This window comes from Onychomys torridus, chromosome 2 (assembly GCF_903995425.1).
Source record: "Onychomys torridus chromosome 2, mOncTor1.1, whole genome shotgun sequence".
Lineage (NCBI taxonomy): Eukaryota > Metazoa > Chordata > Mammalia > Rodentia > Cricetidae > Onychomys > Onychomys torridus.
In genome coordinates this window covers 153,212,585-153,240,577 of record NC_050444.1, presented here as the reverse complement: position 1 = coordinate 153,240,577, position 27,993 = coordinate 153,212,585, and the positions used below count along the sequence as shown (strand labels likewise).

General features: G+C 51.8%; 1 protein-coding gene across 1 annotated transcript; it reads right to left on the bottom strand.

Annotated features, from left to right (window-relative positions):
- Positions 1–112: 112 nt before the first annotated feature.
- On the bottom strand, positions 113–27,354 carry Aldh4a1 (aldehyde dehydrogenase 4 family member A1). Its single transcript, XM_036179943.1, has 15 exons — positions 27,028–27,354; positions 15,637–15,730; positions 15,452–15,544; positions 14,628–14,675; positions 13,540–13,695; positions 12,041–12,190; positions 11,889–11,963; positions 10,664–10,851; positions 8,023–8,096; positions 6,447–6,643; positions 6,187–6,234; positions 5,098–5,250; positions 4,385–4,506; positions 3,784–3,902; positions 113–1,201 (listed from the first exon to the last, which is right to left on the bottom strand). The coding sequence occupies exons 1-15, from the start codon at positions 27,084–27,086 to the stop codon at positions 1,089–1,091; spliced, it is 1,689 nt and encodes a 562-aa protein (XP_036035836.1). The 5' UTR covers positions 27,087–27,354; the 3' UTR covers positions 113–1,088.
- Positions 27,355–27,993: the final 639 nt, after the last annotated feature.

The window sequence follows — 27,993 nt, the reverse complement described above, 5'->3', positions numbered from 1 at the left end:
TCCCACCACGGGCATCCAACTTCACCATATGACAAGATGCCAGCCATTAATTAGATTCGGAAAGAGAAGCTAGCCAGCCCCTCACCTCCCTCCACAACCACCACAACTTTGATTTGGCAGCTAGTGTTTTATTAGGTAACAGTAAGTGTGCCCCACCCCTCACAGTATAGAACCAACAGAATTTGGAGCCCTGCTTCCCGGAAGACATATATACACTGAAATGAAGCAGAGCTCAGAGCTGGCCTGGTATGGGTATCTGCCCCTAAGTGTGGACCGTGGTGACCTGGGGTAGCCCTTGGGGACAGCCACATCAGCTATATGTGGATCCCTTGGTAAATGTCCTTGAAAAGGAATTCTGCAGGCTCTCAAGCTACTAAAACTAACACTTGACCATCCCGGACCCAAGTAGGAACTCACCCTGGCTAACACTGATCTGGCTGCTCTGACAAGAGTATGGAATGGAGGCCCACCTCAAGGTTTCCCAGGTGACCACCACTGCACACTCCCAGCAGATGGCCAGGAGAGATGAAGGCTCAGGGACACCCGGGCATCTTAGAGGAAGGCACATGGGTCTAAGGCATATGGCTGGGCACAAGTGCCTGCAGGAGCATCTAGCAGACCGAGGGGCAAAGCCAGCTGGTACCCCACAGCCACCTGACTGAGATCCTATCTCACTGGATATGTGGAGGGGTCAAGGTCAGGAGTCTGAGTGATAAGGCTGCGGTCTCTGTCTCCTTTCCCCACAGGATCCCGAGAGTGTCTCTCTCTGTTCTCAGAGTCTCTGAGCCAAGGGGTCTCAGATAAGGAGAGTAAAGCGGCCAGGCGGAGAGCCGGCCAGGCACCAGGGTGTTCCAGAGCAGAGGAGATTTCGGGGTGAATTGGCTCTTCCTTCCCAGTATGACCCAAAGCCAAAGCCTGGTCACCTGACACGAAGGGAAGAGGGGTCAAGATACAGCTCAATGGCCAGGACAGGGTCAAGCTGAGCTGTGAAGTGTCCAAGAGGAGCTGGTGAGGAGCCGGGGGTCAGTGCAGAGATGTCAGTCATCTGGATGGACAGACAGGTAGACGGTACAAGCGTTGAGCAGAGCTCATTGCATGTAGGAGTATCGCCAGTCCCCCAGGGGCTGATGAGTTTCTTTGATGACCTGGGGTGATGTCCAGCGCAGGATGTAGTGGGGGCCTCCTGGTTTGTCATTGGTTCCTGTGGAAAAGAGAATGCACAATGGTTCTTGGCAGGTAGGGGGCTGGGGGAGTGAATGGGGCAGCACAGGGGTGAATGATGGCTCTGTCTACAATGCACCCTGCGGAGAAGCAGAAACTAAACACATTCAGAGCTTGCTGAGCATATCAGAACCAAATGTGAAGCATGGCCAGAGGTCAGGGGAGAGGCTGAGGCTCACAGTACCAAAGAGATAAAACTCCAACCAAAACAACACTGCCCAGCCAAACTGCTCTTTAGAAATGAAGGAGAGATGGACAGTCCAAGACAGGAATTAAAACATAATACTTGAGTGAATCACTTGAGCATAAAGGAAGTTGGTAAGAGAGGAAGAAAGAATAAGCAAGCCTTAACTATCAGTAATTACCTTAAATGTAAATGGGTTAAATTCTGCAATTAAAAGTCATAGTGAGTGAATGGATTTAAAAAACCAAAACCCAGGCTGGAGAGAGATCTCTTCTTGGTCTTCTAGAGGACCAGAGTTTGGTTCCCAGCCCCTACACAAAGCAGGTCACAACCTCTAGCAACTCCAGCTCCTGGGGATCTGACACCATCATCTGGATTCTTTGAGTATTTACATACATGTGGCCTGTTACTCATACACATACATATAATTAAAAAAGATGCTGGGCCAGGTGCGGTGGCACATACCTTTAATTCCAGCACTTGGGAAGCTGAGGCAGGTGGATCTATGTGAGTTCAAGATCAACCTGGTCTACATAGCATGTTCTAGGCCAAATTTTTTGAGACAGGGTCTCACTATGCAGCCTTGGTTGGCCTGGAACTCATGGAGATCTACTTGCCTTTGCCTTCCAAGAGATGGTATGTACCATCTTATCCAGCTAAAAAAGTTTATTTATTCTTAAGTAAATAAATAAGCAAGACCCAGTTATATGTGGTTTACAAGAAAACACACTTCACCCCTGAGGACACAGAAAGAAGATATAAACGGATCTCAAAGGCACACGAGCAGCTCACAGCAAATAAAGTAACTAAACTAAAACTGGGGGTCGGGGGAAGATGACAGGAAGGGAGGCAATGGGGGATAGGGGGGGAGGCGGGACGGGGGAAGGGTTATAAATGAGAAAGTCAAGGACAGAAAACAGCAGCTGTAAATACATAGGCAACCAATATCAGAACACTGAAACATACAGACACAAAGAGAAAGGGAGACTCGGATATAACAGCAGAAGCTGTAAATACTCCACTCCCAGCAAAGGGCAGATCATTCAGAAAGGAAGTCAACAAAGAAACTAATCTCACACACACACACACACACACACACACACACACACACACACACACACACACATGCTGAGGAGGATTTGGAGGAAAGAAAAGCCTGGCACACAGAAAGGTAGGATAGTATAGAATCATGAGAAAAGGTTTAGAAATTGCTCTTTAAAAGCTACAACAATCAACTGGGCAGTGGTGGCGCACACCCTTGATCCCAGCATGCGGAAGGCAGAGGCAGGTGGATCTCTGTGAGTTCAAAGTCAACCTGGTCTATGGAGCTAGTTCCAGGACAGCCAAGACTATACAGAGAAACCCTGTGAACTGACGCCCCCAACACTCAAAAAACAAAAAACAAAACAAAACAACAACAACAACAAAAACCCTACAACAATCCCTCCTGGGTATTTAGCCAGGAAAGGAAATTAAACCAGCATGCTAAATTGACATCTGTGTACTAACGTTCACTACTGTTCTGTTCACAACTGCCAAGAAAAGGGAACAACCAAAGGGCCCATTGATAGATGGGTGGTGAGAAAAAGTGGTACCTCCACATTGTAGAATATTATTCACTCACGAAAAGGGAACTATAACTGTTATGTTGTATGAAGTAAGCCAGGCTCAGAAAGATGAGAATGGTGTGCTCTTGTCTCATGGGACCTGAAAAAGCTGCTCTCATATAAGCTGGCAATGAGAACAGTTACTAGAAGCTGGGAATCTGGGGGACACTGCGTTAAGTCAGGAACAAATCTTGGGGTACTCCATTCTGCACCATAGGGTAGATATGGCTAATAATTATGTCATGTATTTCAAAGACCTAGAAGACCAGCCTTTGAATGTTTTTAGTCACACACACACACACACACACACACACACACACACACACACACACACAGAGAGAGAGAGAGAGAGAGAGAGAGAGAGAGAGAGAGAGAGAGAACAGATATTTGAAGAGACAGGCTGCCTTAAATGCTACATGCTGTTTACATGTTTATTAACATGTGTTCTGGCCCTGGCTGCCACTAGGGGGTAGCAGCCCTTGGCAATTCACTGCCTGCCCATCCAGAGCTTCTCCATCACCTAGAGAGCATTGAACCTAGGTGACCTTAAGCCTGGTGGTAGAAGTGTGGGCATTGAAGCTAACATTCACAACCCTCCCCCCATGCTCAGTTTCCTTCCCCGTACAATAGAAGAATGGCCTCCTAGCTTTGGAAGCTCCTGAAAGCATTCTGTATTTGAACATTCATACACTCCCAACAGTTGTTCTGTTCCTAGTCACTGCCCTAAGACAATGACCTATGGCCTCTGGCCAGGACTCGCCTCCCACTCACCAGAGGCCCGGGCACCCCCGAAGGGCTGCTGGCCCACCACGGATCCAGTGGATTTGTCATTGATGTAGAAGTTGCCAGCAGCATTCCTCAGCATCCTTGTGGCCTCCTGGACAATTGTCCTAGGAGACAGGACAGTGATCAGAGGGTCTGCCATCCCCAGGCTGCCCTCACTGGATCCCTAGCTAAGCAAGCAGCCATAGTAGAAACAGGATACTGGCAGCTGCTAGCGTGGGCGCTGGACAAGTTAGTCTCCAAGGCTCAGCTTCTCCCCTGAGAAGGGGAATCAGCTCACCCGCCTCCTGGGAGGCCTGGATGGAGAGTATAGAGGGTCAGGCCACAGCTTTGGGAACAATGGGGGCAGGGGTCCCAGTCCAACCAGGCCATTTCACAGAAACTTAGCCCATACCCAGGCCCCCATGCTTTCCTCTTGGGCTCCAATCCCAGTACTTCTCTCTCAGGGGCAGACACAGTGGCTTACAGGGCCAAGGAGGAAGGAAAATGCAAAGAGTGGAGGTTAGGGTGAGCAGGAATTGCGCCTAGGAGGCAGGGGGATGATGTTGAGCTGGCAGGGACAGCACCTCTCAGGGCTGAGGCCACTCACTTATCCTGGGCGAACACTGCCCCCGTGAGGCCATAGCTGGTGGTGCTGTCGACCAGCTGCAGCGTCTCCCTGTACTTGTTATCCGGGTACACATACACCGTCAACACAGGACCGAAGATCTCCTGGGAGATGAGAGGGGGTTAGTCGCTACGATGTCCCCATATCTGGCCATCCTCTCCACCATCCCAGGCCTCAGACCACACAGCAGCCCTGAGCACGGGCAGAGACAGGTGGATTCCTCCAGGTTCCCTCAGCCTCTGTGTGCCTGGCTTCCTGACCATTTGGCAAAAGTGCCAGAACTTTCCAGCCTCCCTGCCATGTCCTCACCTGGACAGTAAAGCAGTCGGGCTCTGAGGAGCAGGAGGCTAGCTCAGCAGCAAGTGCCAAGGCATCTCTCTCCTCAGGGCCCCTCCCCCAGCAAGGGGCTGGGGCTTTTCCCTGGATCTCGGGCATCAGCCACAGCCGGACAGTGAGCCAGTAAGCCCACAGCTGCCACAGTCCCACAGTGGCTGTGGTAGCTGTGGCAATGGAGTGCCAGGCCACAGCCAGATCTGACAGTGACAAGGACGGAGCCTTGGGCAGGCCTGAGGCTCAAGACCCAGGTCTGTTCACTCTGTAAGCCATTCCGGCCAGCCACCCTTCCTCACCCATGACACCAGACAGCGTTAGAACCCTGCGTGATGCCAAGCCCAAGGACAGCCCACTGCAATCACCTCCTTCATGATGGGCTCCTGAGGGTCCTTGCTCTCGATGATGCACGGCTCCACGTAGTAACCCACCGACTCATTGCACTGGCCCCCTGCCAGGACACTGAGGCTGGGCGAGAAACGCGCATGCTCCAGCCACTTCTTGATGCGTGCGAAGGCCTAGGGCAGGTGAGCAGGATGGTGTCAAAGACAGCTGTCCCTCACACTCACTGCAAAATACCTCTGCCTAAAGGGCCTGAGTTCTGAAAAGGGGGGCAGGGTTGGAGGCACTGAGGTAAGATCAAGGCCCGGCTAATCTGCCAAATGGTGAGGAAGCCAGGCATGCAGAGACCAGAGGGAATCTGGAGGGGCAGGGACATAGAAAAGGGTACCTGCTTGTGTTATATATGTGTGTATGTAGCATGTGTCTATGTCTTGAGTATGTGTGTGTGTGTGTGTGTGTTGTGTATATAAGTGCATGTGTGTGGTATGTATGTGTGTGCTGTGTATGTATATGGGGTGTGTGTATGTGAGTGTGTATGTTATGTATGTGGGATCTTTGTGTATGTATATAAAAGTGTTACATAGTGTGTGTGCGTGCTCATGTGTGGTAAAACCACAGGTATCCTTACATATAAACACACGCTGAGGGGTTGGGGATTTAGCTCAGTGGTACAGTGCTTGCTTAGCAATCGTGAAGGCCCTGGGTTCAGTCCTCAACTCCAGCAAAACAAAAAACAAAAAACACACGCTGAGATAAACATGATGTGTGTGTGTGTGTGTGTGTGTGTGTGTGTGTGTTTACCTTTAAACACATGATATGTGTATGTGGCTACAGAGATGTGTTTTCAAGGTTGTTTATACTCTGGTTCCAGAGCTGTGATCTCAAGTGCACATATGTGGGCCTGCCTGTGTGTGTGCACATAAATACGCTTTAGGGGCTTGCTGAGCCTGGCTCAAGGGTGTGCAGACAAAAGCAATTTCCAGCTTGGATGATCGTGTCCTCTTCAAGGCCAGAGAGGCATGTCTGGTTACAAACCACACCGACGAACCTGCCCCTCTCTGTCCTAGATCTGGGCCCAGCACCCCCAGATTGTGCTGTACCCCACCCCTTACCTTGGCATCAATCACAGCAGAGAAGAAGGTCCCAAAGTCCTCTACAGGCTGGGGACAAGGGAGGAAGAGATAAGACACTGCAGGCAAAGACAAAGGGAGTCCCTTCCCCACAGCCCACCCCACGCGCAGAGCCCCAAGGGAAGGACCCTGCCTCAAAGAGCCAGAGAGGGCCCCAGGGAAGGACCAGGCACTCAAAGAGCTGGAGAGTCGGCAGCCAATCTCATCAGCCACCTGCTGGGCGCAGCGGAGGTGCCACTCACGTCGCCCACTTTGATCCTGCTGTGTTCTTCCAGCAGCCGCCCTTTGATCTGTGGCCACAGAGACTGTGGCACGTAGAGGCGCGAGCAGGCTGAGCACTTCTGACCACCATACTCGAAGGCCGAGCGCACTGTCCCGCTCACCACGCTGTCCACGTCGGCCGAGCTGTGCACGAAATGGAAATTCTTCCCGCCACACTCTACAGAGCACAGGGTGTGGGCAAGAATGGAGGTTGCTGGCTGCAGCCCAAGCCACCACGCACACCGGTCGGTCCACAGCCCCACACTCAGCAGGCAATGAGAGGAAGTAATTGGAACAGAGAGGAGCAAGGGGAGCCATGAGCCAGGACTGCTCCACTCCCCAGAAGATGAAGCAAGGCCAGGGGAAGGGAGCAGGAGAGCGGAGGGCATTGGCACCCACTCCCCATCACAGATGAGAAAACCAAATGGTCAACATGAGGCTTTCCTGAAACCTCCCAGGAAAGCCCACCATTCCCTTAGGGAAGACCTTCAGACTGTCACAGCACCTTCCAGCCTCAGTTTACCTGCTCAGTTACGACAGATAACAGCAACCAAAAGCACACACCACCTGCCAGGTACTGGAGGAAGCACCCTGAGCTGTCTCTCCATGCCCCAAGGACTACCCCCATTGTCGCCCTCCCATCTCAGAAATGAGTAAACTGAGGCAAAGTGATGAAGCCATTGACTCCAGCTTGGGCCATGGCCTTGAGAGGGAAGGGCCACCCACACCTCCCCCTGTAGGGTCCACCTTTCATCTCACAAAGGCAAGGACTGAGGACATGAGGGCTGGAAAAGTCAAATGCTACAGCCTGCCTGGGGACACCACCAGAGGCCAGCCAGCTCAGGAAGGGCCTTACCAGGGCTCCCACCTCACACTGGGGTTAGAAGGATAGACCACCAGCCCCAGCTTCTACTGTCCAGTGTGCCCCAGACAGAACTTCCCTTGAGGTCTCAGCACTCTCCCAGAGTGTGTTCTACAAAACTCTTGTTCCACAGAGACTTTGCACATGGGGCTCCGTGGCCCGGGGAGTTTGGGAAACACTGCACAGGCAGTCATGCTCTCCAAGTGTAAAATGGAGCACTAACGGCTCTGAGAAGCCCTGCAGAAGACCAACGTGTGTCACGTTTTTGTGATCACAGAATGGTTTCTCAGGAGTTATCGCTGTCAAGGTGAGGAGGGCCTGCTGCCCTCTCAGCCTACTCTGGTATCCTTACACACACACACACACACACACACACACACACACACACACACCGGGCTCCTTCCTCCCCTGCTCAGTCCCCTGCCATCCACCACAGCAACCCCCAGCCACGTGTGCTAAAGACTAACACACGCCTAAGAGGAACACAGCTTTCAGTTCCACACACAGGCATGTTTAAGGGCTTCCGTTTCCACACGTGGCTCCTGAGGGGGCCACTGCAGAGGCAGGTCGAGAAGTCTCCGATATTGGTTCCCAGCAACCAAGAGAATCCTGGCCACCCTGACTCTGATCTCCTGCCCTCTCGGAAGAGCCCAGGAAGAGGGTAGCCCTGGAAGTGTGTGAGGGGCGGGGCTTACCTCCGGCTAGGCGAGGGAAGGTCCGGTAATGGTCCAGATTCTGGGCCACCTGCTTCCACAGGTGTTTGAAGGTGCTAGAAGCAAAGAGGAATGTCAAGGGGCTGGGGAGATGGCTCAGAGGTTAAGAGCACCGACTGCTCTTCCAGAGGTCCTGAGTTCAATTCCCAGCACCCACATGGTGGCTCACAACCATCTGTAATGAGATCTGGCGCCCTCTTCTGGCCTGCAGGGACACATGCAGACAGAATACTGTATACATAATAATAAAATGAATAATTTAAAAATAAATAAATGAATGAATGAATGAATAAAGAGGAGTGTCAAGCAGCCTCCCTAGGAAGGGGCTAAAAGGCCTGGGGTGGGGGTGAGGGTCATCGGAGGACTAAGTGGGTCGTGGCAGCTGTGATGGGGGTTGGGGAGGCCCAGATGTGAAAACAGTGTGCTGGCCCTGGCTCTGACACAGGGCTGTGTGATCTTGGGCTCATGACTTGCTGTCTTTGAGCCTTCGATGCTGCACCTCACCTAAAAAGAACCCTCCACACACATGGATTCCAGTGAGTCGGGACTTGGGATCACGCTGGGCACACCGCAGTGCCTGACAAGGAATACACACCCCTGTGCCTATGAGGGGCATCCTGGCCCAGTGCCTGGCCTGACGGACTGAGGCTGTGCCCTGCCCTGCTGCCCCAGAGACACCGCCTCCTCCCCAGGCTTCACTGTGACCAACCTCAACACCACAAAACAATAAAAATGCTAATCACCCAGCCACAGTAGCTAACGGTAATTTATGACTTTCCCACCTTCGGCCTAGCAGCTTGCCAGAGCGTGGCAAACGAAACGGGGGCCAGGCCCACTCCGCCTGCTAACAGGCAGAGACCCGAGCACCGGCAGAACAGGCTCTGGGGAAAAGACCTCCTCAGCAGTCCTGAAGCTGCCACCCACACCAGCGATCCAGGCGGGGAAGGTGCAGAGAAGCCACTGTGGTAGGTGCCCCATAGCAAGAGCTGCAGATGCAAAATGGGACACCAGGCTGTCCCAGTCACCTCTACCCAGAAGCCCAGAAAACTCCTCGGTTGATGACCGACACTCAACTTCCCCAAGCCTGTACTCCTGACAGCATCTATCCTGGTCAACCATGCCCTCTCTGTCAAGGCCAGAAGGTCATGGACCCAGACCCCAGCCCTGCACACTGCTAGCGGCTCACCACGCTGCTCTGCCCTAGGTTCTGACATCCCTGCCTGGTCCATAGTCATTATCCCCATCCCTGCTGCCTACAACCTCCTGAGCAGGCCTTCTGGAGCAGCTCCAACCGGTTCCTAGGACAGAGTACAGTTGCAAGGGCCGGGACAGCCAGCAATGGGCAGACCCGGGATATACAGACCAAGGGCCTGGGGTGAGACTGGGGGACCTACAAAGTGTTGTCCACCTCCAGCTATTGGCACCATGAGACAGGCAGGCCCATGGGACCAGAGCACACACACAATATGGATTATTAAAATAAAACAGTCTCAATTAGACATGGCTGGGCCATGGCTATTAGGAATCTAAGAAAATTAAGCCAGTCACTCCCCAGGTCCAATGGGCAACCCCCACCTGAAACAGAACCATGCTTACACCACTCCCTACAACCTTCTGCATCCCCTGCCTCCTTCAGCATGCAGCCCAGACACTTCTGAAGATACAAAAGGCTCCTAGGAGCCACTGGGCTCAATCTGAGAGGTGGGACCAAGGGAGGCAGGGTGGGTGATGGTGAGCAGGGGACCTCACTGTTCACTTATTCCCAGCTGTGGCACAGAACCCTGTGCTGCAGGGGTTGGAAAATAGCTGCTGAGTCAGTGAGTAGGTGACTGATGCAGACTACCCAGCCCTCCCCCAACTCCACCCCCCAAGGCCCAAGGGACAGGCCTTGCAGCACATCCTAGGCTTAGCCTGCAAGCCCCCTTGGTGTCCTTCCCCTTCCTATAACCCTGTCCCCACTTTCTCACCTCTGCCTAGCCAATCTTTCACCTGGGTGCCTTCTCCAAGAAGCAGGATGAATATCTCCCGTTTCCAGCTCGCCCAAACATGTCCTCCATGGTAGAGGCTGCTATCAGCCATAGGCTGTGCTTTCAGCCCACACAGCACCCTCCTTTCCCATCCTTCCAAACACTCAGCAAGATAGGGAACAACGCCGGGTGGCGGTGCCTTTAATCCCAGCATTTGGGAGGCAGAGGCAGCGGATCTCCGTGAGTTCTAGACCAGCCTGGTCTACAAAGCAAGTTCCACAACAGCCAGGACTGTTACCCAGAGAAACCCTGTCTCAAAAAGACCAAAACCAAAAAAAAAAAAAAGGGGGGGGGGGGGGGGGGATTTAGCTGAGTGGTAGAACACTTGCTTGCCTAGCAAGCACAAGGCCCTGGGTTCGATCCTCGGCTCAAAAAAAAAGAAAGAAAAGAAAAAAAAAGAAAAAGAAAGGAAAAAAGATAGGGACCTAGGGACCACCACTCTCATTTGGCAGGTTAAAAATAATAACTAGATTGAGAGAGGCTGATCACACAGAGAAATTGGGTGAGATCAGCATGTAACCTCTGAGTTCACAGCCCGAGATAGTGGCACCATTTCCCTATACCACTGTGCCCTGCCCCGCCCCCCAGGGACTTACGGCACACTGCCTGTGAAGTTGATGCCACAGAGGTGCTCTGAGCTGGTGACCGTGTCCCCGAATGTTGGCCCATCAGCTGGCACAAACTGGATTACGTTGGGGGGCAAGCCAGCCTCCCGGAGGATGCGGTAGACAGCATAGCTAGCCAGCATGGCGGTGTCGCTGGGCTTCCACAGGACCACATTGCCCTGCCCAAAAGGTGTGAACATGACTCACAAGGCAGTAGGCTACCAACCATACCAACCATGTACCCCACTGTACCCGAGAGCATGGTCACCCTTACCTGGAACCACTTTACACCCCACATCCCCCACCTCAGCCCACTCATGTAACATCTGCACCCTTTCCAGAGGACCCTGCCACGGAGGCTCCAAGTTTCGCCTCTGACTCTAGCCTGGGTTCACTTTCCCTGCAAGCCTGGGCCGAATCCTGCCCTCACTCCAGGCTAGGGCTGTTCTCAGTGTTTCTGGGCCACTCCTGGGTGTGGCTGGGCAAGTATTCATAGATGTTTGGCACGTGTGCTGGGCCAGAGCACGTGCAGCATCACAGGCGCCAGGAGGGCCCACTTGCTGATGCACGAAGTTGTCCCTGTGTATGTACATAAGACGCACATGGGGAGCACATACCCCGTGAACACGGGCTCTCCTCTTGCCCAGCCTGCTGAGGACTGGCCTGTATCCCCCATATCAGACCGGGAGCTTGTGGTACAGGCACCTTCACTCAACGAATTCCTATCCGTTCCATTGTTTACCAGCCTTGACAAGTAAGTCCCTCCTGTACTTCTCAGGTGTGGCCTGGCAAAAGGCATGGGGCAGTCACTTCTCTCACTGCCTTTTTTAGTTAAAGGACATCATCAGCACAATGTCAATGGCTGCCGCACATGTGAGCACTCCAGGCCAACACCACCGTCAGCAGCCATTGGACCCCGTGGCTCACTCTCGCCTGGACCTGCCTGATGTCTAGCACATCTCACTCAATATTTGAAACCTGATGGCATGCAACCCGCCACACATTCATCATTGCTCCTGTGTGACAGAGAAGGAAACTGTGCCGCTGAGGTTGGGGTCTGCTCGGGTCTCCCACAAACGGACAAGGCTGTGCTGGAACCCAGAGCTTATTCACAGCCACAGCTACCACCATCTGTATTTCTCCCACGCCTGAGGGCAGGGTCTGTGTCTGTTTGAGATCTGGGGCATGGCTAACTGCCTTGTCCCCGGTTCCTCACCATTAATGCCGGTGCACCTGCCAGGTTGCCTCCGATTGCGGTGAAGTTGAAGGGTGAGATAGCAGCCACAAAGCCCTGAGTAAGAGGGAGAGGGTGAGGCAGAGCTCAAGGCTCCCAGCAGCCCCTGCGGCCCACTACCTGCCCTGCAGTACCTCCAGCCCCCGGTACACCACGTGGTTGGTGCTGGGTGGCACACTGATGGGCTGTTCCCCCTCCAGTTCCATGGAGAACTTGGCGTTGAATCGGAAGAAGTCAATGAGCTCCGCTGCAGCATCAATCTCCGCTTGGATCACGGTCTTTCCCTGTTAGGAGGGTGGCCCGGGTTCAGGGACAGCACACAGGCCAGAGTCAGCCTCCAGAAGGGAACAGAAACCTTCAGTGGGCGGACCAGGCCTGGTCTTGGGACTGAGGAAAGAAAGGACCTGATTCTCAGGCATCCGAACCTCTTCCATCAAACAGACTAACGTACACTGGACCGGAAAAGCATCCGCTGACCATGCAGAGCTACACAGCTCATAATTCTTGACATGCGATTAGAGTGTGGAGCCCAGGAGGCTGAGACCTGCAGAGTGCTACCTAGAATCCCGTGAATCTCAAGACAAATGTGACAGCCCACATAATCTATCTTCCTGATAATCTCAGGCATATCACAAATTCAGCGCTGAAAAGGTGGGGCGCTGTCATCTCGCCTCCGTGCAGCAGAGGGCGCTCTCACCATAGACAGGTGAGCAGGTGGCACTCTTCAGGCAGCTTGGGAATTAAGGCCAGCGTTTCCTTTAGCAGAACTCTTGGAGGAGGCCAAACTGTGTCTTTCTCCCTGGCTCCTTCCTCAGTGCAGGGCACTGCTCACTTGAAAAGCCCATTTCTCAAACTGCATTTCTCAGGAGACTCCTTTGACAACTTAAAGACGAAGTTCAAGCAAGACAGATCTCGCCAGGCAGTCAATATGCACGGAACACCCGGCCACTACCTGAGCGTTAACTGTCGAGGAGCAGAACTCCCCTGAATGGAACAGAATGGCCCTTCTTGGGCTTGGAATGCCAGGTAGCCCCAAAGAGGTCAGGATGGAGCCCGACCAGATAGGCAGGGTCCATTCTAGGCAGTGGATACTGGGCAGAGCTAGAGGAGGCCCGGGCTTCAAACTCCATCATGGGGAGATGGGTAGAGGAGCCCCAGGTATAGGATGAGAACCTGGGAGAGAAACCCTAGTGGTCCCTGAGTCAGGAGCAACTTTGTGGATGTTTAAAAGATCCCTCTGAGGGCTGCGGGGAGACTGGCAGCAGGGTCCCGCCGGCAGCTTTGTGAGCCCCAGGACGGCTATGCACACAGTGATATATTTGTAGATGGCAATGCCATAGAGCAAAGTCAGAAGGCTAGCCACTTCTGGTAGAGCAACTGATGATCCTGAAATGACAAAGGCTTGGCCCACAGTAGGGGGACAGGAATGGAGGGGAGGTGACGGGCCCACGGCAGGACACGTGGGCTCAGCACAATCCGCCTAGTGTGGTAACCTATGCTATAACCCCACTCGGAGGGATGTTTCTGGAGAACATCTCTAAGCCTCCAACAGCTCCTGGCACACAGAGGCTCAGCTAATGTCTAGTGACAGAAACGGAGTTAAGACAGCCTGACTGGGCCTGTCAATCCTCACCTGTCCCACCATGGTCTTGGCAAGGACCTCAGCCCTTCGTGGCCCACTCAGCATATCTGCTGCCTTCAGGAAGATCTGGGCCCGGTCTGCCACAGGCTTCAGGTCCCACTCTTTCCTGGCAGCCAAGGCAGCTTCAATGGCTTTGTTGAGCAAGGCCTGGAGAGAGGGGGAGAGGGGTAAAGAGCTGCCTTCAGCCTCACACAGCAGGAAGAGCCCCAGGACACAGAGGAGGGACTGGAAAGACTCTAGCTACCAGCAGAAGCCCCCAGGCCCATCCACACTGCCAGAGCCAGCCTGTCCTACTCATTCTGAGGTCTCAGGCTCCTGCCAGCTGAGTTAGCTGCTGAAAAAGAAAGTTGCTGCCCCCACCTTTCTCCCATGCTCTATCTAACTAAGGAGGTACCACATCCTTGAGGGGACTCCAGCCTTGCCATCAGAACCATAGCTTGGTACATGTACTGCCTGCCAGTGACCCAGACCCCACGGCCCTCATTACCACATGGCACCAGCCATCAGCCCCTCCCATGGGCCCTCTCTCTCACTCTCTGCCTGGCTTTCTATCTATGTGTCCAACTGCTCTGACTCAGTCTTACAGAATCTACCTGTTAGGATCCTGTACATGTGCAGCTCGGGGTCTTGTGTCTTATGTCACCAGGGGGCTCTGGTGACTACATGGTCACATAATCTGCATCTTAAAAAGCTGGACACGGACCCCCACCCTCTCTCTCTGCTCTCTGTTTTCTCTCTGTTGCCTCTCTCCTCTGCTCCGGCCATCTCTCCCTCCCCCCAGGCCAGGCTCCCCTCTCTCTCCCCAACTCTCCCTTCTAATAAAGCTCTCTGTAACTCTGATAGTGGCCATGGCTCATGACTACCCCCAGCAGATCTCCCCATGTCTGCTTGAAGCGGTGGGCATGCTAGTGGGAATGTTTGGTGCTGTTCCCACTCTGAGCAACACAACTGGAGTTGGGCTTGTGTTAACTTGTACGTGACTGGTACGTGACTCAGCCCAAAGACTCCCCAGGATAAGGGAGAGAGGTAGTGGGGTACACCCACAATTGGCAGGGCAGCCATGGTCACCAGGGACTCACCTTGTCCGCATAACAGAACTTGGCCACCTTGTGTCCATGGTTAAAAGGCTGAAAGAAAGGGCCGGGAGCATCGTGGTTCATAAGTAAGGCCAAGACCACAGACCACTCTGCCTTTCAGGGAAAGCACAGCCTCTGTGTTCAGTCAGGCATGCCTGAATCCCAGCTCATCCACCTGCGGCACTAAGGTCACAGCTCCCTCCTCCTCCCCCGCTCTCCATGCCTAGAATCTGTACACCAGCCTTGGTTAGAAGTTCTTCCAACAGGCCAGTGAGATAGCTCGGCAGGTAAAGGTGCTTGCCACTCAGGTTTAGTAATCTGAGTTCAGTCCCCCGGACCCACGTAAGGGTGGGAGGAGAGAGGCCGAGTCCACCAAGTTGTCCTCTGACTTCCACAGGTACCCTGTGCTCAAAGTCACAAGGCTAAAGGGAGCATGCCGGAAAAGGTTAGCTCTTTCAAACTGGATCCAGCACATAGTGCTCTTAGAGTTCTATCGAAATAGACTCATTGGCAAAAAAGCCAGCCCTTCACTCCCCCGCCCCAGACTGGGCAGTCTGTGAGTCTCTGGCTTCGCTGAGGTGCACGCTGGTTTCTATAGGGCCGAACCCAGATCCCCACCACCCCACCCCTGCTTGCAACTCATCCTTAGGAAGAAACCACCAGGAACACACACACTCTTCCCAGGCTCCTTGATGGGGATATGACTCAGCAGTGGGCTGTGCATGGTACCCTTTGTTCTAGTTTTAGGCATCTAAGGAATTCAAAACCTGGGAGGGGATGATGACCCTTCCAGGCAGATACCACAGCTCCTGCCCCATCAGACCTACCGACAGCTGGTACTGCACATCGGACGTCCACACCTCCTCATCCCCGACAACACACGGGATGGCTTCTGTCTGGCCCTTCAGGTCCTTCAGAGCCTGGGGGAGGAGGGACAGAAATGTGGATGGGAACTTCTTGTCTCTCTTTGCTCCATGCCCCCACACACTCTGGGGACACTCCACCCTGTTACCTTCTGCAGTGCATCCCGCTCGGGGCTGCCCTGAGTGAATGCTAAGATGGGCTCATTGGCCACCTTGAGAGAGGAGGTGTGCTTCCAACGCAGCCTGGAAACAAGCATGGGGAAAAATGATAGGTCAGCAGCCATCACGCTAGTCCCTCTGTCTTCACAGGTGGTCCCGGACTGACCCACATGGCCGATATCAAAGCAAATCCAAGGCCTGGGGAGCCAACTGGCTTTGGGTCTAATACTTAGAAATCATGACGCCACCACTGTGTGTCTCTCCTGCTCTGAGTCTGTCTCTACAGTTATTAAATGGGAATAAGCCACCAAACCCACACCAATACTTGAAGTCAATTTTGTTTGTATTGAAGGCCACTGTCCCTTCTTTCCTGAAATTCACCCCACAGAACCAGGTTTCTCTACACTGAACAGGTAGCCTGTGAGAGCTGTCTCTCAGTGTGAACCAGAGAGATGCCCTCAGCAGAAAGCTGGCATTCAGGTGAGCAAGAGCATCACATATGGACCATGAACTTGAAGGACTGGCCTGAGTGCTGGGCACAGCAACACTGGTCTGGGGAACCTAGCTGATTATTGACCTCCACCTCCTTCCTTGTGTGCAGGTGCAAAGTAGGGCAGATGGAGGGGATCAGAGCCAGCGCTCGGGGTCCATCATTCCCGAGCTGAAGGTCCAGCTCTTCCACTTCCCAGACATGAGATGTCCCCTCAGGCCTCAGTTTCTTCTGTAAATGAGGACAACTCAGAGGACATCTTAATGTTGGCAACATTCACAGAGCCCAGGCCCCAGGCCAGCTGCTCAAACAGCTGCCCCTGACAGAATAAGGCATCCAGGTATTTTCATAAGGAAAATGACTGGCTGAAGGCCGGTATTAGAAGAAACCTGAACTTGAGTCCAGACAAAGCCAGGCACCATGTGCCAGATGCTGGGGAAAGCCACCACATGACTGGCTGGGTGATCTGAGGGGACAGTCCAGAAAGCTGGGGAGCACCATGGGCTGGGTGTTGCCAGGAAATGAGGGGTTGGGCAGAAAAGCCACCCCTCTACAAGGGCTACTCTGTGGGTGCCTGGACTGTGCTTAGACAAATGAAGAGCTCTCTGAGCTTCATGCTGTCTGGGTCAGAGCGATGCTGTTGGCTGGGCCTCCACCAGCATAACCATGCTCGGCAGGACAGAGTGGTCAGACTGAGGGAGTGGGGACATGTGTTTCTCCTTTCTTCACGGGAAGGAATGCGAGGACCCAGAGGTCACTGGAGGGAGAAAACAAACCCATGGGGGGTGGGTGTGGCCCTGAGGCCACATTCCAGGAGGAAGGAAGAGTAGACAGGCAGGATAAACAAAGGCAGAAAGAGGACAAGGAAGAGGGTCGTGTGCTGGCAAGATCTGGAAGAGGAGGGAGGGTAAGATCTGGCTAGAGGGGAGGGAGGGTGTCCATTCTCCTCCCCACAGTCATAACCCCAGGCCAAGTCACATCCCTTCCTCTCATCCTGGTCTGGCCAAGGGAGAGCAGGTAAGACAAGAGCGGCCGACTCAGAAGCTACCCCATCCTGCCCCCATTAGCCTCATGTTCCAGTACAAAACTGTGAGGCCCGGCTCCTAGGGTTGCTATGGAGACTGGACAGCTGAAAGAAGGCAAAGCTAGAGAAGTCCACCATGTCCCCTCCTCCTGCAGTCCCGGGAACAGGAGAGAGGGGGCAGAAATTTCTAGGGACTGACAGTGGAATGGTAAAAATCCCCCCCACCCCCGCGGTTCCTTAGCTGGATGTGGACTGAGTCCAGCAGGGCTCCAGGGCTCACCCCACCACCCACCATGTTGGGCACTGCCATTTCTGGAAACAGATAAACCAAAGCCAACAACACTCCTGTCCACCAAGATCACTCTTGGCCAACACAATTCATCCACTCTCTCAGCGGAGGAACCAGAACACCACAGTGTTCCTTCAAGCTCACCTCCAGTCCCGCCAGTCATTCCTTACCTGCTGGCTCTGGACAGACTTACCAAGGCCCAGGACTTTCCAAAGCGCCCCCCAACACACACACACACACACCAGGACCACATTCAGGTGGGAAAAAGTCAGCACATACCTCACCCACACCAGGTCTCTCTTCCCTGCTACCCACCTCCACCCCACCCCCCGTAAAAGTGATGCCAGAAACAGATCCCCCAGACCCCCTCCCGCCTTCCCGGGGCAGAGGCCCACTGTGACCACAGGCTCACAGGGGCTTTCTCTGGCCCTGGAAAGTCTCCAGGTCCTGGAGAGACTAGTTCAAAGATCAAGCTGAGCGTGAGTGAAGTGTGGCCAACAACAACAGGCTTCTCTTCCAACAGGCTCGGTCTCCTTTCAGCTAGTGGTCCGTCCCCCTTTAACAGACACCCTCCACTAGCTTAGATGAAGGTGGAGGTGGACCACTGCACAAGACTCAGGGCCTCTAGGACAGTGGCTCTCAACCTTCCTAACGCATTGACCCTTTAATACAGTTCCTCACGTGGTGACCCTGCCAACCATAAAAATATTTTTGTTCCTACCTCATAACTGTAATTTTGCTACTGTTACGAATCACAATGTAAATATTTTCTTGGAGATAGAGGTTTGTCGAAAGGGGTCACGACCCACATGTTGAGAACCACTGCTCCCTAAGAGGATTCCCCAGGACTTTCTAGGCAGGATGGTTATTTTCATTCATGTAATCAGCACACTTAACCCCACAGCAACAACACAGAGTTAATCCATCCACCCAGTTGTTTATTCTCCACACATTTTTAGGACTCAACAAGGTGCCCGGCTCCGGGTGTAGACTTGACCCCACTCTCAATCCTCCCTCTGCACCCAACACAGGTTTCCTAGCAACCTGGGACAACATCCCCTCACCCCCGGGACCTGCAGCCAGGGCCTGAGCCAGTAAGAGGTTCCCCTCAGCTCAAGCTTCAGAGCCCATGTTCCCCTCCCCGCTAGAGGCAGGAGATGTCAGGATTTCTAAGAAGTGTCTGTGCCAGCAAACTCTGTACTCTTTGGGGGAGGAGATGGGGAGGTAGAGGGCACAGGCTCCACTCTGTCCAAGGTTCAAAGTGCCATCAGCTCTCATCAGCCACATCTCCACCATCTCCAGGCTGCTCGTGCCATAACCAAAGCTATACAACCCTGTCCCACCAGCACCAAGGACCTGCTCTGAGAAATACACACCTAAACAACTTAGTCATTGTGGATGCACCACAGAACACCCACACAGAAACCTCACACATGCAAGCCACTCCAGAGGGGCCTTTTTCAACCGGCGGATGCTGTAACAGGACATGCACAACACCACCATGCTGCAATATGGCGCACTGTTTTGAAGGCAGCAAACATCCTTATTTTATTTTATTATCTTGAGACAGGGTCTCACTGTGTAGCCCAGGCTAGCTCCAAACTCACTATGTAAAAGAAGATGACCTTGAACCTCCTAAAGAGCAGTCTGGGATTACAGGTTGCATCCCCATACTGGGTTATACAGCCAGAGCTTCACACGTTAGGCAAGTACCCAAAGAGCAGACACGCAGGCTCTGTCACAAAGCCCCGCCCTCCGTGATAATTATACGAGACTACTACAGGATGAGTGAGGTCCATGACGGTCTTCACGGCATAGTGAGGACCATAGTTTACTTAGTTATTTCTAATGTGTCATGGCCCACATGTGAAGATCAGAAAACATTTGTTTCCTTCCACCCCGTGGCGCCTGAGAACCAAACACAGGTTGTCAGGTTTGGCAGCAAGCGCCTTCACCTGCTAAGTCAGCTTGCGGGCCCAAGACCCAGATTTTAACATGAATACTGGATCGAGAGACTCAACCTAAAACCACTTCTTCTAAAATGAAGATTCTGGATCCTCAGGTTCATTTCCCACCACCACAATCCCTGCAGAACCCCAGCTGTCCCACCCTTTCCTCAGACCTCCCCACCATGCTTGGATGCCCCTCACAGGTGGACACCCCCCCCTGCAGTCTGAATGGGGTTCCTCTCCCATTATCTCCGAGCCAAGCAGGGGGTTCGCAAGGGAGCCTGAACATCTCTTGCTTGAAGCAAGCAGCAAGCTCGCCGAAGCAGCCTGTATTCACTTCTCGAGTCCCAGCACATAAGAAATACCACCAGAGAAAAAGCTTGGCAAGCACCAGACCTCTGGGACTGAACTTGGTCTGGACTCTCCTGCCAGTGAAACACCAGGTCAAGAAGAAAGCAAAGGGAGCTGTCTTGCTTCCTCCGGCCTCCTGTTTTCCAGCTGTAATCTGGGCCCTGATAAGGTAAATCCCCTTATCACTCAATTAGGTGTAATTAGGGTAGCAGTGGAGGCTCCTGGGGAGGGGAAAGTACAGGGCCCAGGGTGGGGCAGGCTACAGGAGCCACTTTACCTTGATGTGTAGAAGAGTACAGATCATCCAGTGAGCTCTGAGTGCTGAGCCCTGAGCTGTGAGTGGGGTGGAGACACTGCCCTTGTGCCATTTATTTCTGTTGCTGTGATAAAATACTCTGACGAAAAGCAACTTAGGGGGAAAAGGGTGTTGATGCTAGCTCACAACCCAGGTCTGAAATGTGGGGAAGTCAGAGGCAGGCGCTTGAGACAGCTGGTCACATAGCATCCACAGTCAAGAGTGGAGGGAACACATATACGCTCAATTGCATGTGCTCAGCTCAGAAGCTCCTGCTTAGGGAATGGCGCCGCCCACACTGGGCTGGGTCTTTTCACAATTTACTTAATTAAGACACACACCCACACCCACACCACACCACCCCCACCAACCCAACATAGTCACTCACTAAGACCCCCTTCCCAGGTATTTTCAGGTTGTGTCAAGTTGACAAAGCTGAGCATCATGGGCACAGGTACCATCTCACTTGGTCCACCCTCCAAATGCAGTAGGTTGCACTACAGCCTCTTCTTATGGAAGAGTAAACCATTGACTCCTTTGCAGCTCATGGTCACAGCTCATCTGTAATGGAGCATACTTATGGCTATTTTTGTCCTGGAACTTGCTTTGTAGACCAGGCTGGCCTTGAACTCAGAGATCTACCTGCCTCTGCTTCCTAAGCACAGGGATCAATGGTGTACACCACCACATCTAGCCTGGAGGACTCTCTTGCTGTCCTGCTATCCTTGGTATTTCTGTCAGGTCACTCAAGGCAGCCCACTGTGGGAGAGAGGTGGGTCACCCATATTGCAGCAATCCTGAGTTTTCTGGGTGCTGGTCACGTGTTAAACCACGCAGCATCTATAAACTCATTCAACCCCAAGACAAGGCCTACTAATGAAGTTAACTACAATCCCAGTTACTCCAAGGCTGGGGCTGGAGGACTGCAAATTCAAAGCCAGCCTGGGCAACTTGGCAAGACTCTGTCTCAAAATAAAGGTTAAAAAAGGGCTGGATATTCAGCCCAGGATAAAGCACATGCCTTACACACAGGTCACTACACTGTAAGGAAAAAATCCCCAAAGACAAGACACTCTGTGAGTCAGCTACCGCTATTTTCCACATGACAACAGAGAAGCCAAGTCACCTGCCCAGGGTCACAGAGCTGCTTAGAGGTGGGCCAGGGTCCAAGCTGCATTCTGTTCTGGACCATTCTAACAGCAACAGGTTCAACACCTACTGTGTGCCAGGTGCAGAGTGTTTCCAGGTGCCAGTGCCAACCGATTTGAACAATGTCAGAAGCATTACAAGGACCTCAGGTTCCATCTAGGTCTCTGCTGTGGAACCATCTTTTTGTACACTGTGAATATTTGTTGTTCACATTGGTTTAATAAAGGGCTAAATGGCCAATAGTTAAGCAGGTAGAGATTAGGCTGGACTTTCAAACAAAAAGAGAATGCTGGGAAGAAAAGGGGGCTGCCAGCTAGACATAGAGGAAGCAGGAGATGAACATGGCTGTGATGAAAAAAGGTACCACCACATGGTAGAGCATAGATAAGAAATATGGGTTAATTAAAGTTATAAGAGTTAGTTAGTAACAAGCCTAAGCTTTTGGCCAAGCATTTATAATTAATAATAAGTCTCTGTGTGGTTATTTGGGAGCAAGCTGGAGGGACAGAGCTGACCAGCAGTCCCAACCCCCCAACAAAAACAAAAACCCACCTACAGTCCTCCACAGTATTTAGAGGGCACACCAAGCACCACACCTGCACACTCGGATCCTTGTCATTGCCTGTGACAGGGCTGTTAGCAGGACACCCAGAGTGCTGGGTGAGGTTGGGAACACCTCACCTGCAGGGCTCCGAGATGTGCTCAGGAACAAGGAAAAAGTTAGTACCCGACAACACAACCAGTGCCCACACATGACTAAAGCAACATGTAGATGGGCCAAGAATACCCAGTAACAATGGCAGGGTACAGGAGCTGGCGGCCTGAAACAGCCCTATGATGCACAGGAAGACTCCCTGAAGGGTCTGGCACAAAGGCAAATAAGGGACAGAAATGAACATTTATTATAAATCAACGATATACCTGGCTAGCACTTGGTGCATGCTAGGCAAGTACTCTACTAACTGAGTCACTTCCTAGGCCCCTCCTCTCCCCCCAGATTCACCTTTTACAAGGCTTGTCTTCCTCAGCCCCTGGGCAGCCTGTAATGTGTAAGTTTGCTTTCCTCATTTCACAGATTAAACAACTGAGGCCAGTAGAAATGAAGAAAAACTTGTCAAGGGTCTCGAGCTAATGAACATCAGGCTTCCCATTGGCCTATTTCCTTCCTGCCTTGACCTTGACCTCTGCCCTTTTCTGTGTTTTCACTTTCTCATCTATGGCCTTAGTGATAAATCTCTGCACAGAATCTTTGAAACATACAAGGTACATATCTGCATGTAAATTTGCATCTATGGATGTGCACACATGTACACAATGCATCACTGGGGATGGGACTCAGGTATGGTGTGTACTCTAATAAAGCTTGCCTTGAGGATCAGAGGACAGAGCCAGCCACTAGATTAGACATAGAGGCCAGACAGTGGTGGCACACACCCTTAATCCTATCACTCGGAGGCAGAGATCTACCTAGATCTCTGTGAGTTCAAGGCCACACTGGGAACAGAGCCAGGCAGTAGTGGCACACACCTTTAATCCCAGTACTGGGAAGCACACACGCCTGTAAGCTTGGGAAGTGTTGCCAGGGCAGAGAAAGGTATATAAGGCATGAGGAAACAGGGACTCACTGTTTTTTAGGCTGAGGATTTCATAGAGGTAAGAATGGGGCTGGCTTGTTTTGTTTCTCTGATCTTTCACCCCAATATCTGGATCTGTATTTTTTTTATTAATAAGACCGTTTAGTATTTTGTGTTACATTTGGTGCCCAATGTTTGTGGCACAAATTCGTGAAAAAGCCACTTGCTTGTGGCCTTGTAATCCCCGGCTCAGGCCAGAGCTGCATGAGGCTGGAGTCTCCACCCAACCTGAGCTGGAGACTGTAACCCACTGGCTAAGTTTCTGTTGCAGTCTCTCTGCAGTAAATTCCCAAGGCTCAAGCTCCAAACACCCCAAATTAGCTGCTTTCCTTGGGTCCCCTCCTTGGGCTACTGACACATTGTCATCTGAATCGTCATTATCAGCAGATTTGATGAGTAAAGATTTCTTAAAGGGAGGAATTAGTTAAAAGAAAGTCTTTTCCCACATTTAAAAAAAAATGGGAAACATTTAGACTACTGAGGGAATTTGGTCTCTGTTTGATAAAAAATTGACAGACTGAAAATGGAACAATTAAATGAGAGGATAATTAATGTAGATGGGGTTTATATAATGTCAATAAATATTATTTGCGCACTTGTTTTATCATTTAAAAAGTTGGTTAATGTGACTACCAAGATGAAAGTTTTAGAAAAACTTGTTAAAACAGATCATATAGAAATTCATACCCAGACAGAAGAATTCAAAGGTGAACCAATCTCAGTATTGCATTATATGGTTACAGAGAAACAGCCTAAAGCTTTCAAACAGCCAACCTTAATCTATGCAGCAACCTTACAGGAACTGCCAGATGCTCAAGGCTGTGTAAGAGCTGACTGGACTCCTGTGCAAATGTTAGATTTGAGGAGATTCAAAGACTCTATAGTGTGCATTCTCCATTCGTGAAGCAAATGTTAAAGTCATGGTCAACTTGTAATAGAATTATCCCTCAAGATTGAAAAGATTTGGATACAGCAGCCTTAGAGGCTGGTCCCCAGTTACAATGGAGGACCTGGTGGAAGGATGAGGCTAAGACCATTGAACAATGATGTAGGGCTAGAGGTATGGAAATTTGCCAAGATCAACCAACTTCTTAGAGAGGCAGATTGTGCTGATATACAAAGACAATCTTTATATGATGATCACGCCCTAATTCTTTGCCGAATGGCAGCTTTGAATGCTTGGAACAAAATTGAAGAAGTAGGAAAGAAAAAAGAAAATTGAGTCATTTACAAAAGTTATACAGGGCCCCAAAGAAAACTTCACTGATTTCTTACAAAGACTGTCTTCAGCAATAAATAGAATGATATCAAATTCAGAAGCTAGACAGATAATAATTGAATCTCTGGCTTTTGAAAATGCTATATGCTCAATGCAAAAGGGTAATTAGGCCGTTAAAGACAAGATCAGCACCCTTGGAGGAATAGATACGAGACACAATTAATATATACTTTTTAAAATAAGACCTTTTAAGATTTGTGTTACACTCCAGTCCTAGGGAAGCACCCACCACTGAGCTGCATTCTCAGTCCTTATATAAAAATTCAATAAACAGAAGTGTGGTGATATTTTATTTGTACTGAAATGTGATTTTATTTGTATGTTAATAAAGTTGCCTGAAGAAAAAAAGAAAAGAAAGATCAAAAGTTTAACGTCACCCTCAGCTACACAGCAAGTTAAAGACCAGCCTGTGCTATGTGAGAGACCTTCTCAAATAAAAGAAAAGACAAATGAAAGCCACTGTCACCAGCCCTTCCTCCAAGGCCATATGGTGATCTAATGATCAAATGTCTACTAGTAAGGAAAGGCTCACTGACAAGTTCATTAATTTCCTCCATGTTTGCCCAGGGATTAACAGGTGTCAGTCACAGCTCCATGTCCTGGGGACATCCAGTAACGGGTGACAGGTTTACAAAGAAGAAGAAAAGTCATGCAGCTTTTACCCACAATGCTTGGGTCTTTCAGATTTCACATGTCTTCAGATTTTAAACTATTTACATTCACATAACTTTGAGAATAGAAGTAGGGGTCAGATGTGAGCCCACAAACCCATTAAGAACACAAGATCAAAACAAAAACAAGAAAAAGAGAAGGCTGGGCATGATAGTGCACATCTTTGACCCCCAGCACTCAGGAGGCACAGGCAAGTGGATCTCTGTGAGTTTGAAGTCAGCCTGGTCTACAAAGTGAGTCCAGGACAGCCAGGAGAGAAACTTCTGTCTCCAAATAATAATAAGAGGGACCAAACAACCACAGCTACGATTGTGTCTCTCAACCAGTGACAACAAGAAAACCTCTGAAGAGTGTTACTCTTGTGACTGAAGAAGCCACTGGTGCCAGGCACAGGTTGGAAGTGCTCCTAAGCATTTTGCAGGGCACAGCAGCCCCCGAGTACCTGCACCAAATGTGAGTGAATACGCTGCTGATGTTGAGAAACCCATCTGGGCATCCCGCCAGGCCAGCCGCACCGTAAAAGCAGGCAGGGGGATCTCAGAGAACTGGTTGCAAAATCCTCTTCTCACCAGCGCAAGAGGCCTCGCACTGAAGAGCGGGGATCTGGCTCTAGACCAACCGTAACTCCTGAACAGGCAGAGTCCCCGGCTGCACATGGGAACAGAACAAGCTCCGAGGCTCAGCGTGGGGTCCATCCTACTTGTTAGCTTGCTAAATGATACTGCTATTTGGAACCATTTTATAACATGGACTGCTTCCTACGAGAGATCAGAGGGTCTTTGTGTCTATGCCTTTCTCCCCACTAAGCAGCGGGTGGTCCAATGCAGAAGACATGGAAGGGCTGGAGCCTCCACACACTCCAACCCCATGTCCTCTTCCTGCCAACTCCCCACCAGGACGTACAGAAGAGCTGAAACTCACCCCTGCCATCTCACGGGGGCTAGGGAAAGGGTCACTGATTAACTCAGAGAGGTCACAATTCAGTGGAGGAAGACACAGTGGGTCACAGGCCACAGAACCAGCAAATAGGAACCAAAGTCGGGGTGGGCAGGTGCAGTGTCATTGTGAAAGGTAGACAGAAACACCCAAGCCCAACAGACTGAGAGTCCCACTGGGGGTAGGATCTTGGAACAGGTCACCGAGAGCACTGAGGTTCGGACTGAATGGCAGAGAGCGGATCTGAAGAGCAGCTCTGCCCTGGAGCCTGTCAGTTTCTTCATTGCTTCCAATGACTGTAGGAGAAGTCTGACGTAAAGTGGTAATCGTGCTGGGCGGTGGTGACGCACACCTTTAATCCCAGCACTCGGGAGGCAGAGGCAGGCAGATCTCTGTGAGTTCGAGGCCAGCCTGGGCTACCAAGTGAGTCCCAGGAAAGGCGCAAAGCTCCACAGAGGAACCCTGTCTCGAAAAACCAAAGAGAAAAAAGAAAGTGGTAGCCAGGACAATAGTAATGACCAGACATCTGTTCTAGAGACAGCTGTAGCCCTGGCTATGTAAACCAAATTGGCCAGGCCTTGAACCCTCAGAGATCAGTCTGCCTCTGCCTCCTAAATGCTAACCAAACACCTTTGTTGTTGTTTTTGTTTTTTCGAGGCAGGGTTTCTCTGTGTAGTCCTGGAACTGGATTTGTAGGCCAGGCTGGCCTTGAACTCACAGAGATTTACCTGCCTCTGTCTCCGCAGTGCTAGAATTAAAGGTGTGTGCCACCACCACCGGACTTATCTTAATTAATTTATTCAAATCTCAAAATAAGCCTTAAGCCACTCAGAACCCATCCAGCATCACACATTATAAAAGTTATTACAGCACCCACCGAAAAACAAAAACCCAATAATGAACTGAAAAGAAAGTGAGGTAGAAGCAGTCCCCGGGAGCATCAGGAGGCTCCAGAACCTGAACTCAGGGACGTTCTAGGACTGGGAGAATCGACAAATTTGAAATATCCAACATTAGGAGGAAGAGGAGGTAGGAAGGGGGCGTGGACATAGTCCCGGCACCACAACCGACCACAGGAGTCATCTGGGGGCGCGGAGTCCTTGGCTAAGGAAAAGTGACCGTCTAGGGAGACCCAGGAAGAGGACACAGGGTGTCCATGAGAGAGTGGCTGTGCAGGACGCGACCCTCGAGCTTAGGGGAGACTTGGGGACCTGGGAGAGGGTGGCTCTCCCAGGGTGGCTGCAGCCCGGAGCACCCGCAGAGAGGGAGTCACCCGCCGCTCTCAGGGCTCCGGCAGCAAGGGGTTCACTCACCCAGCGCTCCTCCAGAAGTGGGAAAGCATGGCTCGGCGCAGCGTGGGCAGGAACATCATTGAGTTAGGTCTGAAGATCCCGAAAGCCTGTTGAAAGCTCCGAGTCCGCCCTGCAAGGTTGGACTAGTCAAACCCAGAGCGCACCACCTCTGTGGGAGGCTCAGCATCACCCGGTCCACCTGCCACGGGGTCTCTCTGCGGGTACCCCCTCCTGTCAATAAACAGCAGCCTTATTTAGTATCCCAAAGGCCACTGTGAACTGCGGGGCAGGGAACCCGACAGAAATGCCCTGAAATAGATGCTCTTTTCTCCTCTCCTCCTCTCCTTATGGTATGACCCAAAGAGAGAGAGGGCGTGAGCCTCATCAACCAATCACAGTCACACGTGGAAGGCTCCGGGCCAATCAGCTGGACCGGCAAGTTGCATACTTCTTAGGTCGGGCTGGAGAGTTGCAGGAGCCAATGACAGATCTTGCACTGAGCACGTGCTCAGTGGTAGACGGGACCAGGTCCATGGGACAGGTGCAGCAAGGGTCCCACCCTTTGCTGCTGGAAGGCTGTCCACCTGCGGGCCACCACTCTGCTCGAGCCCGTGGGCCATACTAAAGCCAGCTCCCCGCCACCACCCTGGGGGCTGCTGCCCTGGGTGGAGCCTGATCTGCCCTCCGCCTCCCAGCCTGGCGGAGGGCCAGCCAGCTGCCTGGGCCTGCCTGCTTCCTTCCAGATTGGGATCATTATGAGATAAAACCATAGCGGCCTGTGCTTAGCGTATCTCTCTCTCTCTCTCTCTCTCTCTCTCTCTCTCTCTCTCTCTCTCTCTCTCTCTCTCTCTCTCTCCCTCCCTCCCTCCCTCCCTCCCTCCCTCCCTCCCTCCCTCCCTCCGTCGCGCTCTCTCGCTCTCTCTCCTTTCCTTCCCTCCTTCCTTCTTTTCTTTTTCTTTCTTCCTTTTTCCCAAAGCCTCTAGCCAC